The 17,328-nt window shown below is 41.6% G+C and overlaps 1 protein-coding gene across 4 annotated transcripts in view; it reads right to left on the bottom strand.

Moving 5' to 3' along the window:
- The window catches only part of pdzd2 (PDZ domain containing 2), a 547,489-nt gene that overhangs the window by 211,920 nt on the left and 318,241 nt on the right, over positions 1-17,328 (bottom strand). For all 4 annotated transcript variants that reach the window (XM_043687429.2, XM_087989833.1, XM_043687436.2 and 1 more), the window contains one exon: positions 11,691-12,150. In XM_043687429.2, the coding sequence (XP_043543364.2) occupies positions 11,691-12,150 (460 nt within the window). The remainder of the gene's footprint in view (positions 1-11,690; positions 12,151-17,328) is intronic.

The following is a 17,328-nucleotide window of genomic DNA, read 5'->3' on the forward strand; positions in this document are numbered from 1 at the left end:
TAACCTCAGGACATAAGAGCACAACACTGACGATGCATGTCGCCCCTAAATGAACATGAACTGCGTGCCTTGAGACTCTTGTACACAGCTAATTTTATCATAAGGACATAATTATAAAAATTTTCATTTTCATATATATTCATGGCATGTAAATGTATTACAAGGAGGAAATAGCTGTGGAGATAGTGAGGACTGCAGAGGCAAGTCAGAGTCGATAAAATGTAAAGCTGGAAAAAGCACAGCAGGTCAAGTAGCATCAGAAGAGCAGCAGAGTTGATATTTCAGGCAGGACCCTTATCAGAACTGCAGACACTACCAAGTTAAACTCTAAATTTGAAACTGCTATTAGGAAAGCAAAATTTCAGCACTGTGTAATTACTCACCCTGCTTGCACATGGATCGCCAATGGCAGTCTTACATTGTCCTTGTAGCAGATGGCATAAGTTTTGAAATTGCCTCTTTGCTAACCTGGAGCTAATTGTCCTCAATTATTGCCAGGTTGATTGAACAATAAAGGTTATAGATGGCTAAGGCATTGGATGAGATATAGTTGATATGGGTTTCTTCTCTTTTATAATACTGCAATCATGAATTTTATTCAGGTACTTTATATCGAATTTCATCATTAACCTGACAAGTGGCACGAGATTTTATGAAAAGCAAATACAGATAGCTTGCCCCCCATTAATGTACTAGCTGTGTCGACGTTTCAGTTACAGTGCCTTTGTAGGTAATGTTTAGTTGATGTAGTTTTACCAAAGTTTTATTTAAACCCAATAACAGATCCCCTTCAAAAAAATAAACAAACAACACAAAATGATTCAAGGAGGAGGAGGAAAACTGTCCATTCAAAGCTCGGGTAGCTGAAAGGCCTGAAAATAAACAGACATTATTGGAAAAACTCAGGTCTGGCAGTATCTGTGGAGAGAAAACAGAGTTAGAGATTTGGATTCAGCGATCTTTCTTCAGAGCTAACTGGAGCTAGAAAAATGTTGGTATCTGTACTGAAGATGGGGTAGAGGGAGGACGGAGGAATTGACAAGAGGTAGAGATGAACCCAAAGAGAGAAGCACAGTTGGGCAAACAAGGACTGGGCAAAGGTCAGCCTGGGAAAATCATAGGGGTCATTAGTGGCTGACAATGGGTTGGTTGTGGTAGCAGCCCATATGATGACAAGACATAATCTGTGGGATTAGGGTAATAACTTGGGAAAAGGTGGTCAGGCCCTAAAATTACTGAAATTGGGATTGAGTTCTGCAGGCTGCAGGATCCTCAAGTGGAAAATTAGGTGCAGTTTTGCCGGCTTGATCCTTGTGTTGTTATTTACTGATTCTGCCATGTGGAAAGTGGTGGTTGCATTTGGTAAATGACAAAGTCCCCTTGTGGAGATAAACGAACTGGTAGGTGCATCTTCTCATTCTAAGCCAGGTCTGCACGTCTGCCTTGGTCTTTGGTGTCAACTGAGCACTTCAATTGGAAACATTCCATTTTAGGTAGGGCTGCAGTTTCCCCTTTAATGTCACAACGCAATAACATTTTACATCTTTGTATTCAAATATTTCCTTCAGATGGTAGAAACCCCACTGAGAGTCCATCAGACACACAAGATGGATGACTATCTGGTTTGAGATGGGGCAAATTTGGATGGATCAATGGATGTCTTTTCTAACCCCTGCCAATGGAATCTTATACTGAAGAGAGGTGTATCTCAGGTTTATTTTTTCATTTATTGGGATGAATAAACATGAAAGTAAATTAACTTCATCAATTTATCATACAAAGCCGTACGTTTCTCAGCCCTCCCATTGAGCATAAGAGGAGATTAGTTTCTAGATTATCCTACTATATTTAACAAGCACACAGGAGTCTCCTTAACTATTCGCTTCCTGACACCAGGTTAATTGGCATAGAAACAAATGAATTCATCATGTAGTGAGACTTTGTAGACTCAGAATGAAAATTTTCTAAGCAAGAGCTGATTATTTTTAGTCCATCACCTTTGCAAATCACTTCCGATCTGCTTGGTATTTCTTATTTATTTATTTTTCTCCTGTTATGTTAGGTATTAATGTCTCGAAGCCCTATTGATAATCAGCACAAAATCCCCTTCAATAACTGAATATTCGAAGTAAATGATTCTAGATTTTCCATCTTATAAAGTTCCAATATTTATTTCCTCTATTTTTGACCCTTCTTATTTATACAGCTGCTACACTCACTCAGGCTGCTGTATCATATCAATGGTGCCAGCTGAGATCCACTTGATTGTCCAATCAGCCTCCCTTAAACAGCAAGCTAACTGAATGCTACAGTGGCTTGACAGTGGAGGACATTAAAGCCAAAGTCAACTACGCTCCTACTCATTGTTCACATACTAACAATTTCCAGCAGGTTACAAAATTCAGAAGGTGAACCAAAGCCCTGTGATTCTTTTCCCCTCCCTGTGATCTAGCCCAGGCTCACTGAACTCAACTGTGGTCAAAAAGACATAACTTTAATTTGTATTTTGAAAGATGGATCAGCGAAGAAAGTTCTTTATTTCAAAATAAAAATCCAGATACTCAGGTCACACCAACTACTCATCATATTTTAAATTTTACTTAATTTCCCTACCTTCTTTCCATTCTGTTGACTCTCATACCATCGGGATGCCTGGTCAATTGTGATGGGTGTCAGATTGAGTTAGACCCCCTCAGAAAGCAGATCTGAGACAGTCACAGAGGCAGGCAAGTGCTCAGGTGGACTGGCTAGAATACTGACAACTTTCTGAGACTCCTTTATATCCCCATGCCAACTCATGCCCCTCACATTCCACTGAACATGGACAAGATGTGTCAAATTGCTCACTTCGGTACTCAACATTCAATGTAATATTTCGCTGTATCTCTTCTGGGAGCCTAGCAGAAATCAATTACAAAAAAATTCCAGGATCCAGATACACTGAATGCCCAGTGAACGGGGTTTCATTGTAAGCTGTATGAAGGTTTGAACTCTGGCCCATCACCTATGAGACTAACAATAGAAAACAGCCAGAGCCATGATGGGGTCCAATAAATAGCTTTGGGCTGAAAGTGCTCAGCACACACTGTATAGACACCAGAAATAGGCTTCACCTATTTTGGGTCAAAGATATCATCAGCATGTTTCCTACAAATTGTGGGAGTCCATTTCTTGTTGGAATAGAAGTGGATAAAAATGAATCAACTGACCTTCAGATTTGTATGCCAGCCATTTACACTTTGTTAAGATATACTGATAAACCACATTACTATCATTTCTAAGTTAATGCTATGAATGTACTGATATTTACATGGTACTTTATATTTGTCAATTCTTCAGGGGTGTCCTAGACTCTCCAACAATTAAGCACAAGTTTTATAGATACTATGAAACAAGCAGGGGAAAAATATCATGGGGAAATTATTTTCTTTATAATTTTTTTGAAAAGCTTCACTTATTGGGAATGGGGGAGTTTGGAGGCAGGATGTCATGCATGGGATGTAACATCTAAGAATATGCGCAATGAAACTGGAAAACCTTAGGCAAATGCAACAGCTGTTCAGTTTCAAATAATGAGTCGCAACCAAGCATGCAATGAATTAGTAGCTATTTGTCTCAATTATGAAATGGCATTGTGGACTGAGGACAGTGCACATGTTCAGATGTCATTGGCAAAATGTCCTGAGAGAATGTTATCTAAAATGCCAGATATCAGGGAGGAAATGCTTTCTTTAAAAGATCCATTGTAATGAGAGATCCTTTCTCTTATTTAAACACAACACTGTAATGGTCAAGCTAAGTTTGCACACAAATTTCACCCAATGTGTACTTTTGGAAATAAAAAATGGCACACTTTGTCTCCATGACATGTAACAACAATATGTATCCTTTGGTGCCTTTTACGCTCAGCAAGCAGGAGTAACAAGTCATATCTTAGTTCTGTTTGTACTGCTGGCTTCAATTGATATTTGTCACTTGGAGTTAATTTTGAAATTAATTTTCATTGAAAATTTACCAGCAGGTGCTACAGCACTGTTGAGTGTTAGCACAATAATGTTGAACATCATGGGGTAGTTAAGGCTTGGGTTTAATTCTGGTTCCACCTAATTTCCATTAGGAAGCAAGTTTAGCAGAGATTCCAACAAAGGTAGGAAAAATAAGGTTATAGCACAAGACCAGCTAGACAAAGGGAAATTATACTGCCCCTGTCATTGGAGTTTCAGCAAAAAAAAGGGTAAAATACGGGAGATATGGGCTCTTGGCATTGTGGTAGTGTCCCTACCTCTGTGGCAGGAGGTCCAGGTTCAAGTCCTATTATCATGTCTGAACGGGTTGATTTAAAAAAAACTTAGGATTAGTGCATGGGAAGTGAGAGATGACCAAGGATTCTGAAAGCTTGTGAAGTTCAGCTGATTTTATTCGCTAGATTTCATTTCAAGATCTGAAATCAGTCACCTGCCTGGAGTCAGTGGGATAAAGGACAGGAGCTAAAAATAAGACAGGGATTGGCTGCCAAAAGAAACTCAAGGAATTAGTTCCCAACACAAACAGGACTAAGAACAGTTTAGAATAAAAAGTACTTGAATAGAGGTGGGCTAATTTCAGCAAACTGACAAGAGATCTGGGCCAGGTAGAAATGTTATGGTGCAAGGGAAAACCTTTAAAGAAATGATTCAGGTATAGTTGTATTGATTCCCACAAAAAGGGAGGGAGAGGGTTGGAGCTGTCTGGATGACAGGGGGCTATTGAATATGAAGAAGTAGGAAAAGGGTCAAGTGACACTGATAAGCTTGATAACACAATGAAGAACCCAGCTTAACATAAAACCTGCAGAGGACAAAAGAGAAAGAAGAGAAACAAACACGAATAAGAGAAGGAAAGAGACATTACACAAATAACATTAAAGTAAATCCAAAGGTACATATTAACTGGTACCAAAGGAGGAATTCAGCCAATTAGCAAACAGCTTGGAGATCTATAATTGGAGTCAGAAGACATTGTTGATGTACGCCAGGAGAACAGGACTTTGTCAAACCTACAGTAATCAAGGAAGGTGCCATGGTGCAACTGCCTAATCAAAAAATAGATAACGAAGGAGTTAGATATAGCTCTTCATGCAAAAAGGAGGAGAAGGATGTACCTGACAGCTATAGGCCAGTCATTTAGAATCAGTGATGGGGATGCTTTTAGTAACCTTGGAATAAATTAATTCCTAATTGGACAAACATGGAATAATAAATAAAAGCCATATTTGTTAAAGACAAATCATGGATGACAAACTTGATTGAGTTTAAAGATAAAATGAGATACATGATACATGAGAACATATGCTGTGCATGTTGAGTATGTGTACTTCCAAAAACATCTGAAAAAAGTTAAGCTCGTGGAACAAAAGGGGCAAAGGCCACATGTATATGACATTAGCTCAGGTTTAGAAAACAAGACAGTTGTGAGCAGTTGGGTTTTCAGCTGGATGGATGCATGTTTTGATACATGACAATATTATTACTCAATGGTCCAAGTGCAGTTGATTCCTATCAAATATTTGTACCAATGTTGTTACATAGAATTTATAGCACAAAAAGAGACCATTCAGTCCAACTGGTCTGTGACAGTGCCTGTGCTCCTCCTGCATATGAGCATCCTCCCACTCTATTTCATTTAACACCCGACCAACAAATCCTCTCTGTCATTTACATTTCTGTCTTTATATAGATTCCCTTAAATGCAGAGACTCATAGACATTTACAACGCAAAAGAAAGCCAATAAACCCATTGTGGCCCTGCCAATCACAAAGATCTGACCACTCTAATTCCTTTTTCCAGCTGTCAGCCATCGCCCTGGAGGCTATGTGTCCAGAACTGTGGCCTAACCAGCACTGTATACAGTTCCAGAATAATCTTCCTGCTCTTGTATTCTTTGCCACCTCTAATAAAGGTAACTATCCCACATGCCTTCTTAACCATGATATATACATGCACTGCCACCTTCAGGGATGTGGATATTCACACCAAGGTCCCTCTAGGATTCAGCATGTTCCAAAGTCCAACTGATCTGAAGATGAGTCTTTGGATCTGAAATGTTAACTCTGATTTTTCTCCAGAGATGCTGCCAGAAATGCTGAGTCTTTCTATTTTTGTTCATATCATTCATAGTTGTTAGGCCCATCAAGCACATTATCTCACACTTCTCTGGGTTAAATTCCATTTGCCACTGATCTGCCCAGTGAGCTATCTTCTTCATTCTTTACCATTACTTGTAGACTTTTACAGCACAGAAAGACACTACTATTTATTTGTCTATTCATCCCAAGGAAGAAGAAACATACTAAGGGGGGAAATAGGCAACAGTGGCTGACAAGGGAAGCTAGAAGTTGACAAGCCTTTAAAAACCAACAAGAGGCCAACTTAAAAAGCAAAGGGGTGGTGGGGCAGTGTTTGGAGAAGATTAAATATGAGAGTAAGCTAGCTATAAATATAAAAGAAGATTGTAAGAGTTTTTTTAATATCTATAAGATAAGAGAGAAACAAGATTGGACTGCTAAAAGAATGAGGTTGGAGAAGTAGTAGCAGGGATCAAAGTGGCGGAGGAACTGAATATGTACTTTACATCAGTTTTCATGGTGGAAGACACCAGTATCATACCAGAACTTCAAGAGAGTCAGAGCAGTGGCCATCAGTAAGGAGAAGTTGCTGGAGGAAGCTCAAAGATTTGAAGGTGGATAAAAGGATCAGATGGCCTAGACCTCAGAATTCTGAAAGAAGTAGCTGAGGATATTGTGGAGTTTTTGGAGGTGATCTTCCAGGGGAAGGAACTGGAGTCAGGAAGATCCCATAGTCTTAGAAAATGGCCAATGTAAGACCACTGTTTAAGAAAGGAGGGAGGTAGAAGACAGGAAATTATAGGCTAGTTAGCCTGACCTGGGTCATTGGTAAGGTTTTAGAGTCCATTATTAATGATGAGATTGCAGAGTATTTGGAAGTAAAATAGGGTTGAGTCATGGCTTTGTCAAGGGAATGTCAGGCTTGACAAATCTGCAGGAATTCTTTGAGGAAGTAACAAGCAAGTTAGTCAAAGGTGAGCCAGTGGACATGATCTATTTGGATTTCCAGAAAGGAGGCTGCTAAATAAGGTAAAAGGTCATGGTGCTAGGGCAAGGTTCTGGCATGGATAATGGGTTGGCTGACTGGCAGAAGGCAGAGAACAGGGATAAAGTGATCTTTTTCAGGATGGCAGACAGTGAGTAATGGAGTTCAACAAGGGTGAATGTTGGGACCACAACAATTCACATTACACATTAACGATCTGGAGGAAGGAATAGAGGGCATTGTTGCTAAGTTTGCAGTGACATGAAGATATCTCGATGGGTAGGTAGTGTTAAGGAAGTGGGGAGGTTGCAGAAGGACTTGGACAGGCGAGGAGAGTGGACAAAGAAGTACCAGATGTAATATAATGTAGGAAAGTGAGGTTATGCACTTTGGTAGGATGAATAGAGGCATAGCTGAAAATGTGTTGCTGGAAAAGCGCAGCAGGTCAGGCAGCATCCAGGGAACAGGAGAATCGACGTTTCGGGCATAAGCCCTTCTTCAGGAATTCCTGAAGAAGGGCTTATGCCCGAAACGTCGATTCTCCTGTTCCCTGGATGCTGCCTGACCTGCTGCACTTTTCCAGCAACACATTTTCAGCTCTGATCTCCAGCATCTGCAGCCCTCACTTTCTCCTGAATAGAGGCATAGACTATTTACTAAATTGGGAAAGACTTTGGAAATCTGAAACACAAGGGGACTTGGCAGTTCTAGTTCAGGATTCTCTTAAGGTTAACATGCAGGTTAATTGGCTGTTAGGAAGGCAAATGCAATGTTACCACTAATTTCTCGACTGCTAAAATACAATAGCAGAAATGTACTGCTGAGGCTGTATAAGGCTCTGATCAGACTGTATTTGGAATATTGTGAGCAGTTTTATCTAAGGAAGGATGTACGCGTCTTAGAGGGGGTTAAGAGGAGGTTTATAAGAATGATCTCAGTGATGAAGGGCTTGTCATATGAGAAGCAGTTGAGGACTCTGGGTCTGTACTCGATGGAGTTTTGAAGGATGAGGAAGGATTTCATTGAAACTTATAGAATGCTGAGAGGTCTGGATTGAGCAGACCTGGAGAAGCTGTTTCCACCAGTAGGAGAGACTAGGTCCTGAGAGTACAGCCTCAGAGTGAAGCACAGCCTCAGTTCAAAAGGATCCTTTTGAACTGAGATGAGGAGGAATTTCCACAGATGGTGAATCTGTGGAACTCATTGCCACGGAAAGCTATGGAGGCCAAGTATTAAAGACAGAGATGGATAAGTTCTTGATTGGTAAGGGGATCAAAGATCACACAAAGAAGGCAGGAGAATGGGTTGAGAAATCTATCGGGTATGATCGAATGGTGGGGCCTGAATGGCCTAATTCTGTTCCTATGTCTTCTGGTCTTATGTTCTGGTGACAAGATAGAGACAGAAATATAAAAGAAAAAAATTGACAAAAATCACCAAAAACAATGTTTTACATCCTTTTAATTTCCATAAATTTCAAAAAGCCAATAGTCCAAAGTATCTGATTGGTAATAGGAACAGATTATATTCATGTCCCTGCCATACTCCTTTGAGCATACATTAGAAAACAGTCTTCAGTTTTTCCAATGCTGCTTGGAACCAGAAGTACAGAAAGCAGAGGATAGTACATCAATGTCTAACTGATAATGGAGCACATGGTGACATGGGGAAGATCTTCAAATAAAGTATGAAGTAAAAGAATTGAACACATTCAAACTCATGATACAAAAGAATCAAGACCTGGGAGTGGGGGTGGGTAATGGCCATGTAGGTAGGTGTTCATGCTCTAAAATCTGTTACACTTTGTGTTGAGCCCTGAAGAGTGTACGGTCCCCAAACAGAAAATGAGGCGTTGTTCTTCCAGCTTGTGTTGATCTCACTGGAGCACTGCAGCAATCCTGAGACAGAGGGGAACAGTGGTGTGTTGAAGCTGTTTTATGTCTACACTCAATCCTGAGCTCAAGAACTACAATCTAGTTCTTCTTTTTATAACATTAACCTTTTGGCAGGATGGTAATTCTGGTTGCACGTATTTCTAGGGATCTTAACTTATGACCACTCACTGCCAACCATTCTATTCCATTGAATTGTTCTTCTTTCCCCCCACTCAACTATATTGAATTCTGCTTGAATAATGAACAAATGGAGGCTTCAAAGAAAATAAGAAGACATTCTTTAATTCTTGTGGGATTGGTCTTCTAGGTTTCTTATAGCACATGAGGAGATTGCTCCACAATTATTAGAAAATCCAGGACAATCCTGGAACTTTGGTAATCTTATTGAGGGACTGTGGGGCTACTGGGCCTGGATGTGAGTCTGGAATACTTACAAGGACTACATACCCGAGTTCAATGTAATTAGAGATGTGTGAAAAATGCTGGCCTTGATGGTGATGCCAATATCTCATGAAAGTATAAAGAAAACAAAATCCTAACTGAAATAGCTCAGCTGTTTTAATTCCAAGGCTTTCCATTTTAAGGGAAAAACAACAATAAGAGACCCTGCTTTAAAAATAGAGGTCAAAATCAGGAACAGAGAAAATGGATATCATTGAGCACAAAAGTCCTGACAAAACAATGAAAAGTATAATCAGGATTTTAAAATGTTTTTAAATTGAAATGGGAATGAGTTGCAGCTTCACTCCTGCCAAAATATAATCTATTTCTCTCCAAAGACCATTTGGCATCAGTGAAAAGCCAAAGATAGTAATATTTTTCATTCCATTTCTAATACGTATTATCTCCAAAAAGAGAGTGCAAAACTAAATTAAAACAAAGAACTGCAGATCTGAAACTAACAGCAATAGAATTGCTAGAGAAATTCAACTGGTCTGGCATTATATGTAGATAGAAAACAGTTAATGTTTCAAGTCCAGTAACACTTCTTGAGAACTGATGGCAGCTAGGAAATAGGTGGAGATGGACCCCAGAGAGAGACACAGAAAACAAAGTGGGGAGCTAAGGTGTTGATATTAAGCCAGCCAGGGATGAGGACAAGCTACTTTGGTGATAATGGGGGCTATTAGAAGTAGAAAATGGGTTGGCTATGCTAAAAGCAATCCATGTTGACAAGACCTGGGAGTGGTGGTGGGTAATGGAGGTAGGTGTTCATGCTCTAAAATCTGTTACACTTTGTGTTGAGCCCTAAAGACTGTAAGGTCCCCAAACGAAAATGAGGTGTTGTTCTCCCAGCTTGTGTTGATCTCACTGGAGCAGTGCAGCAATCCTGAGACAGAGGGGAACAGTGGTGTGTTGAAATGGCAGGTAACTGGAAACCTGGCATCATTTTCATGGACAGAACGTATGTGTTCTGCAATGCAATTGCCCAGTCGTGTTTCCTCTCTCCATTGCAGAGGAGACCACATTATGTGAGCAGTGAATACAGTAGACTAAATTGAGTGAAATGCAGGTAAATCATAGCTTCACTTGAAAGGTATGTCTGAGGCCTTCAATAATGAGGAGGGAAAAAGTAAAAGGGCAGGTGTTACACCTTCTGAAATTGCATAGGACGATGCTACAGGAGTGTGCTAAAATCTTAGGAGTGGGGGAGAGTGGACAGGATGTCCTGGAGGGAATGGTCTCTGCAGAAAGGTGACAAGGGAGCTTGTGCCTGGCATCCCACTAGAGGTGGAGGAAATGGCGGCTTATGATCGCTTGGATGTGGAGGTTGCTGGAGGAGAAAATGAAAACTGGAGGACTCTCTTGATCTTGTGGATGGGAAGAGAAGAGGTGAGGGCAGAAGGGTTGGAGGATTTAAACTATAGGGAGAGATTGAATAGGCTAGGGCTGTTTCCCCTGGAACATCGGAGGCTGAGGGGGTGACCTTATAGAGGTTTATAAAATCATGAGGGGCATCAATAGGATAAATAGACAAAGTCTTTTCCCTCAGGTGGGGGAGTTCACAACTATAGGGCGTAGGTTTACGGTGAGAGGGGAAAGATATAAGGGGCAACTGTTTCACACAGAGGGTAGTACGCGTATAGAATGAGCTGCCAGAGGAGGTGGTGGAGGCTAGTATAATTGCAACATATAAAAGGCATCTGGATGAGTATATGAATAGGAAGGGTTTGGAGGGATATAAGCCAGGTGCTGGCAGGTGGGACTAGATTGGGTTAGGATATCTGGTCAGCATGGACAAGTTGAATCGAAGGGTCTGTTTCCGTGCTGTACTTCTCTTTGACTCTATGACTCTAAGTGTGTGAAATAGGACAGAAACAGCTAAGGGCCCTGACAATCACAGTCACAGGGTTGAGGAAAAGGGTGGACATTTCTGAGGCTCCTCTGCAGAAGATGGCATCATCAGAACAGATGCGATGAAGACAGATCACCTGCTTGGCTTCTCTTCTTTCCTGGTTTACTATCAACAATCCTTTTGTCTGTCTACCTTTGCTTCTTTCTCTCTCTGCCCTTCATCTCCACCTATGCACTCATTCCTTTTCCCTCCCCCAACCCTGTCATCAGCATAATTACCATCCTTTCCTAGCGACTATCAGTCTGGAAGGATCACTGGCCTTGAAATATTAACTGTTTTCTCTCCATAAACCCTGCCAGACCTGCTGTGTTTCTTCAGCAATTTCTGCCTTAGTCTGTAAAATAAGTTACCTGAGTAGAGTATTCACTCTGTCTCGAGTCTGTCTTCCCAGTTTCTGAGAGTAGAGGTCGTTGATGCGTTGTCGATAGAGCAGAGATTCCATTAGCAATTTGCTCTTCTGTATTCTGGTCAACAGTTGCATCAGAGTCTTTGGGGTCACAATGAGTGTCAACCCCTTCAGCTTTTGAACATTCTGCCTCCATGGAGACATGATATCCATTCTCTTGTTCAGAGCTATGACTCTCCCGACTGTCCTGGCTATCTCGGTTGAGGGAAGAACGAGAGATGACACCAAACTTTCGAGTCCGTTTGCCGTTCTGTGTGGGACTTCCACTTGCCTCCGAGCTGCTACTGCTTGTCCTGAGTTCACTGTTGCTGCCATTGGAAGGAGGTAGAGGAGCTTTGCGTTTAATCCGACGCAGCATGATCAGGTAAATGTATCCGCCATTCCAGCATTGGTCAGCCAGGTAACTGTAACACAAACAGATCGCCTTCATCAACTAAATGTAGTTAAAAATCACACAACTAGGTTTATAGTCCAACTAAATGCAAATACAGCATTACAAGAAGCACTTTATATTTGGCTAGGTTGAAATTCTTCCTTTCATGAAGTTAGCCAAGTAGTCAGTTTGAATAATTTTTTTTACATTAATTCATGCAACTCTAGTTAAGAGTCAGCAACATTGCGGTGAGTCCTAAGTCACATGTCAGCTAAAATTATATTAAATGTGACATAAATCAGACGATTTATAGCACTACTATTGGGTGCATACTGTGTGCAATTTTTTTTTTTAATATTCTTTTGTAAAAACTCTTAAAAATCACACAACACCAGGTTATAGTCCAAGCAGTTTATTTGGAGCAATAGCTTTCGGAGCGCTGCTCCTTTGTCAGGTGGATGTGGAGTAAAAGATCATAAGACAGAATTCATAGCAAAAAAATTACAGTGTCATGCAACTAAATGATATATTTAACAAACCTGGATTGTTGTTAAGTCTTTCATCTTTTGGAATGGATTGCAGGTTTCAGTTTATTAATACGCAAATCCCAGAAATTCTTTTAAGTCACCTTTTTGACATAACTTAAGATTTTATAACAAAAAGTGACATCTTAGCTCAGACAATGCCTTAAAGGTGTGAGGTTAGAGTCTGCCTGTATCCCAATCTTGAGTCAGACTGGTTCTATTTCCAAAGTGGAATTTACAAAATACATGTTTTAACTGCCTGCAGATTGTGCATTTTTTGAGAATATAGAACGCATCTGCAAATATAATTCTGCAAATACAAATTCACTCCATAGACTTATATGTGTGAGTGTGTGTGCATGCATGAGAGAGAGAGAGAGAGAGAGAGAGAGAGAGAGAGAGTGTGTGTGCGCGCTTGTGAGTGTGTGCACATGAGAGAGTATGTGTTTACATGTGTGAAAGCTTGGAAAAGTGTGTATGTGGGTGTGATGGAGTAGAAGCCTGTGACAGGGTGTATGTGTATGCATGTATGAGAAAGAGTGTGTGTAATAGAGAAGGTCTGCGTGAGTATAAGAGTATGTAAGAGTATGTATATGTGTGCTTGTGTGTGTGCGAGAGAGAGATAATAGTATAGTGGGGGTAACCTGTAGTATGACATGAACACAAAATCCTGGTTTAGGCCATCCTCATGGATACTGAACATGACTATCAGCCTCTGCTCAGCCTTAATGCATTGTTGCCTATCCCGAAGTCCGCCTTGGAGGATGGTACCTAAAGATCCAAGGCCTCCACATCCTTCCTATAGTATGGCTGCTGAAATGCTTCCCGACTGAGAGGGAAATCCCCATCTGGGATTGTTGCGTGGTGTCCATTCATCCATTGTCATACCATCTGCTTGGCCTCGCCAATGTACCACGCCTCAGGGCATCCTTGCCTGCAGCTTAGAACATAGAAGAATACAGCGCAGTACAGGCCCTTCAGCCCTCGATGTTGCGCCGATCCAAGCCCACCTAACCTACACTAGCCCACTATCCTCCATATGCCTATCCAATGCCTGCTTAAATGCCCATAATGAGGGAAAGTCCACCACTGCTACTGGCAGGGCATTCCATGAACTCACGACTCGCTGTAAAGAACCTACCCCTAACATCTGTCCTATACCTACCCCCCCTTAATTTAAAGCTAATCCCCCTTGTAATAGCTGACTCCATATGTGGAAAAAGATTCTCACTGTCAATCCGATCTAAACCCCTAATCATCTTGTACACCTCTATCAAGTCACCCCTAAACCTTCTTTTCTCCAATGAAAACAACCCCAAGTGCCTCAGCCTTTCCTCATACGATCTTCCTACCATACCAGGCAACATCCTAGTAAACCTCCTCTGCACCTGTTCCAGTGCCTCCACATCCTTCCTATAGTATGGCGACCAAAACTGCACACAATACTCCAGATGTGGCCGCACCAGAGTCTTATACAACTGCAACATGACCTCAGGACTCCGGAACTCAATTCCTCTACCAATAAAAGCCAGTACGCCATATGCCTTCTTCACCGCACTATTTACCTGGGTGGCAACTTTCAAAGATCTGTGTACATGGACACCAAGATCCCTCTCCTCATCCACACTACCAAGTATCTGACCATTAGCCCATATTTTTTTTTCTTCAGGGTCAATACCCACACCTCACAGTGACACTGACTGTCTGTCACATTGGCCACACCCGTTCCTCTCAGGGACACTGACCGCCTGTCACAGGCACAACACCCATTCCTCTCATTGACACCGACTGCCTGTCACAGGGTCAACACCAACTACTCTCACTGACACTGACTGCCTGTCACAGCGGCCACACCCCTTATGAGATAGATGTCAGCCAAGTCACATGAGTACCTGCCGCATACACGGTGGGTGGTGTCTCCACGGGTAATGGTGACATCTGTATCGACACTCTGACACATCTTGCAGTGGTAGCCATGACAGGGTTGTACGGTGTTGTGGTCGATGTTGTCCTGAAGGCTGGGCAGTTTGCTGTGAACAATGGTCTATTTAAGGTTTGGCGGTTGTTTAAAGGTGAGAAGGGGAGGCGTAGGGAGGGTCTTGGTGAGATGCTTGTCCTCATCGATAATGTGTTGCAAGCTGTGAAAAACATAGCGTAGTTTTTTGGCTCCCAGGAAGTACTGGACAACAAAGGGTACCCTATCGGCTGCAACCCGTCTGTCGTGTGAGGAGGTCACTACGGTTTCTCAGTGTGGCACATCAAAACTGGTGATCGATGAGTTGAGCATTGTACCCTGTTCTTATGAGGGCATCTTTGAGCACCTTCAGGTGTCCGTCACATTCCTCCTCATCTGAACAGATCCTGTGTATGCATAGGGCTTGTTCATAGGGGATGGCTGTTTTAATATGTTTAGGATGGAAGCTAGAGAAATGTAGCATTGTGAGGTTATCCGTGGGTTTGTGGCAGAGTGAGGTACTGAGGTGCCCATCCTTGATGGAGATGCATGTATTCCAGAATGAGACAGATACTAAAGAGTAGTCCATGGTAAGTCTGATGGTAGGATGAAACTTGTTGATATCACTGTGCTGTTGTTTCTTCGCCTTGGGTCCAGAGGAAGAAAATGTCATCAATATACCTGGTGTATAGTGTTGGTTGGAAGTCCTGTGCAGCAAAGAAGTCTTGTTCAAACTTGTGCATGAAAATGTTGGCATTTAAGGGTGCACATTTGGTCCTCATGCCTCTAGATGAAGAACTGGTCATCAAAGGTGAAAACATTGTGGTCAAGGATGAAGCAGATGAGTTGTAGGATGGTGTTCAGAGATTGGCAATTGTTGGCATTGAGTACTGAGGCTGTTGCAGAGATGCAGTCATTGTGGGGGATGCTGATGTAGAATGCTGACAAGTTCATTGTGACGAGGACTGTTCCCGATTTGACTTGTCGGTGGGTGCTGAGTCTCTGTAAGAAATCTGTCATGCCACAACAGAAGTTGGGAGTCCCTTGTTTAATGGATTTCAAGATGCCTTCGACATAGCCAGAGAGGTTCTCACACAGGGTCCCAGTGCCTGAGTTGGCTTTGTGTATCTTCAGTAGGCAGTAGAAATCCCCTATGTGAGAAGTACATGGGATGAGAGTGCGTAGGGAACCCTGAAAGACTGGATCAAATGTCTTGATCAATGTGTTTAGTTCACAGGTGTATTCTTTGGCTAGATCAGCTGGTAGTTGCCTATAGTGTTCCTGGTTGTTCAGTTGTTGGTACACTTCCTTGAGTAGTCCGTTCTATTTTGAATGGCAATGGCTCCTCCTTTATCTGTTTGTTTGATGACAATGTTTCGATTGGTTTTGATAGCATGGATCGTTGTGATTGGGAGATGTTTTGCTCTGCTTTGTGGGTGTGGTTGATGAATCTGGCTTTCAGCAGTGGCCCTCTGGAAGGGTCCAAATCAAATCCTTTTTTGGTTGCTCCACTATGGATCTCTCTGATGACTGTTCCAGTTTGTCAGTTGGCTCATTGGGATCACTGCTGACATCTTGGAAGAATTCCCGGAGTTTCATTTGTCTGATGAATTCCTCCATGTGTGCCGCTAGACCAATGGAGTCCAATTTGGTGTGGGGCAGAAATTGAGCCTTCGGCTAAGAACTTCAATTTCTTCCAGTTGAAGGGTGTGGTCCGTTAAGTTGATGATCGATTTCCCCGTGGTGATAACGTTTTCATCTGCAGTGCGCGGGTGGGGGGGGGCTTGGCTACTGCTGGTTGTGATGCCAAGTTTCTCCAGTTTTTTGTTCTTGGTTTGCATGTACATGTTCTGTGTGAGAACCTCTCTGGCTATGTCGAAGGCATCTTGAAATCCATTGAACAGGGGACGTCCAACTTCTGTTGTGGCATGACAGATTTCTGACAGAGACTCAGCATCCACTGACTAGTCAAAGTTCTGTCACTTGTCTGCTTAGCAGTGTTGCGTAATTGTACTGCTGTATCTTGAGCACAAGCTGAGAATGTGGACTCTATCTTGATTTCAAAGTCCACCTCAGTCCAACACTGGCTCCTCCACATTATGAAAAACAGGATCAGGAGTAGATTAGTCAACTCTTTGAACCCACTCTACTCTTCAATGAAATCATAGCTGATCTTCTATTTCAATACCAATTTCTTGCACTATACTCATTTCCCTTAACAGTTGTGTATTTCTCTATATTTCAAAAGCATTGTATTGCATGGTAAGCACTTTGGGATAACTTGACAAAAAGAGCCAGCAATTTTCTCAAAGCCCCAGTAACTTTATTAGAAATATTACAAAAGCCGCTTTCAATCATAATAAATGGGATTTTTACTACATCTCCAAGGAAGCTATGGTAGCAAAATGGAAATAGCTCTGATGAAATTTTAAGCTATATAGCAATTCAAAAAAATATAAACAATATAATTCCTTGAAATGATCCTGTAAGTTATCTGTTGGAGTTTCAGTGATAAAATATGATCACATGGTGGTTATGCTTATCCCATGCCTCAGTGCTCAATACCTCCAGTTATTAGACAATTCCCAATCACCTTGTGGCAAAATCCAGTCGTGGTAACTATAGAATCTATCTCACAAGTAACCATTTAGTTCTGCATAAGGGACAAAAAAATCTTTACGTCATTCTCAAAATAAATACTTTTTAAAAAAATCAACTTGAGCTAATAAAA

The sequence above is a fragment of the Chiloscyllium plagiosum genome, unplaced genomic scaffold (assembly GCF_037043375.1).
Source record: "Chiloscyllium plagiosum isolate Xiang-an unplaced genomic scaffold, Cpla_swu_hap1 HiC_scaffold_1, whole genome shotgun sequence".
NCBI lineage: Eukaryota > Metazoa > Chordata > Chondrichthyes > Orectolobiformes > Hemiscylliidae > Chiloscyllium > Chiloscyllium plagiosum.